Genomic DNA, 1,655 nt, shown 5'->3' on the forward strand with positions numbered 1-1,655 from the left:
TTCACGCGCGACGTGTACCAGCGGTGCGCTGCCGCCCCCGCCCCCTCCCTCCCCTCCCTCCCCCTTCTTGCTTATCCTGGGGCTTGGGGAAGGAGGAGCGCGAGGCACCCATGCGAGCCGTGCGCCAGCGATGCACTGGCTTGCTTGCCCTCTCCTCCTTGCACACTACCTGCCAGGGCAGGCAGTGCCTCCCAGCCTCCCTCCCCACCCTGTGTCACCCCCTCTCCTGCCGCCCCCCTCCTCACCTTTAGGTATGGCGTGTTTGCGTCCCACGAGGACGAGGAGGTTGATGCGGAGCAGCCGCAGTGGGCCATGGAGCTGGCGAGCGCGGCGGGGGCGACGGGGGCGGGGCCCGCTGCCGCGGCCGCCCCCGCCCCCGGCAAGCTGCCGCTGCCCGCCTCGGCGGGGCCGCAGCCCTTCCCCGTCTACGACTCCAGCAGCAGCAGCAGCAGCAGCAGCAGCGAGGAGGAGGAGGAGGGAGGGGGCGGGACGCCGGGTGAGGCCTGCGGGCGGGAGGCTGCGAGGGCGGGGTGCATGCGGGCTGACGGGTGCTGCAGCTCTGGGGGGCCTGCTTGCTTCTCTGCGTCCGAGCCGCCCTCCCGAGCGGCGGCGTGGCGCCGATGGCGGTGTTGCTCACTGGCTCTTGTGTCCACGCTGCTGGCGCCGCCGCCGCCGCCGACGTCTCCTTCGTTCGCCCTCTCCCCGCCCGGCTGCTGCCCACGTCGCAGGCTCGGGTCGCAGCAGCGAGGAGGGCGAGGTCAGCGTGGTGCCAGCGCCAGAGGGAGACATGCTGCTGGTCAGCACCGGCCCAGGCGGCGGGAGCGGCGGCGGCAGCGGGTCGCCACCGTCCCTGCCGCCGCTGGGCAGCGACGATGCTGACATGGCAGACGATGCTGTGATGCTGGAGTATGATGCAGCTGAGCAGCTCATGTCTCTGGCCCAGCTGTCGCTGGAGGAGGGAGGAGAGGCTGGCAGGGAGGCGGCGGCGGCGGTGGGCGACATCCGCGCCCCAGCGGCGGCGGAGGACGGGCCAGGGCTGGACGGGGAGGCGTCTGGCGCGCAGGGGAAGCAGCAGCAGCAGCAGCAGCAGCAGCAGCCCGAGGCGGCGGCAGAGGAGGCAGGGAAGGCGGGCGGGCAGCAACCGGCGGCGGCGCCCGCGCTGACGGCGGCCGTAGGAAGTTGAGCTGCCCGCCCTGAGCTGTACCCTACCCCTGTGCCCCGCTGCTCCTGCCCCTGCGCTTCTTTCCACCCACGTGTGACACATGCGAATAGCAGGCGGAGGCGTGGGGTGCGTCAAGGGGGGCAGTGCTGGCAGTGCGTGCAAAACTGGATGGAATGGAGAAAGGCGGGACAAGGTTGGGTGGGCAAGGGGCGCCCGAAGGGCACATGGGCCGGGGCTGGGCCCAGCGGCGGCCGCAAGCAAGCGGGCGTGCCTCTCACGCGGGCGGGTCGTCGCACCGTGGCAGCCCAAACAGGCTGACGTCGTGGGCGTAGTAGGCCCTGAGCGCGTCGAAGCAGCCGCTGTGCTGGCCCTGGTAGTACTGCGCGTCGTGGCAGTAGCTCTCAGACGCCTCCAGCCAGTCGGGGAGCGGCTTGGCGGCGGCGGCGCAGTCGCCGCCATCGTCCAACGGACACCCCAGCAGCGACCGCCGCCG

The 1,655-nt window shown here is 72.6% G+C and overlaps 1 protein-coding gene across 1 annotated transcript; it reads left to right on the forward strand.

Moving 5' to 3' along the window:
• Positions 1–110: 110 nt before the first annotated feature.
• CHLNCDRAFT_139437 (expressed protein) lies at positions 111–1,183 on the forward strand (the record flags this gene model as incomplete). The annotated part of the gene is made up of 3 exons (XM_005844159.1): positions 111–119; positions 277–496; positions 729–1,183. The coding sequence occupies 3 exons, from the start codon at positions 111–113 to the stop codon at positions 1,181–1,183; spliced, it is 684 nt and encodes a 227-aa protein (XP_005844221.1).
• Positions 1,184–1,655: the final 472 nt, after the last annotated feature.

This window comes from Chlorella variabilis (assembly GCF_000147415.1).
Source record: "Chlorella variabilis unplaced genomic scaffold CHLNCscaffold_24, whole genome shotgun sequence".
Classification (NCBI taxonomy): Eukaryota; Viridiplantae; Chlorophyta; class Trebouxiophyceae; order Chlorellales; family Chlorellaceae; genus Chlorella; species Chlorella variabilis.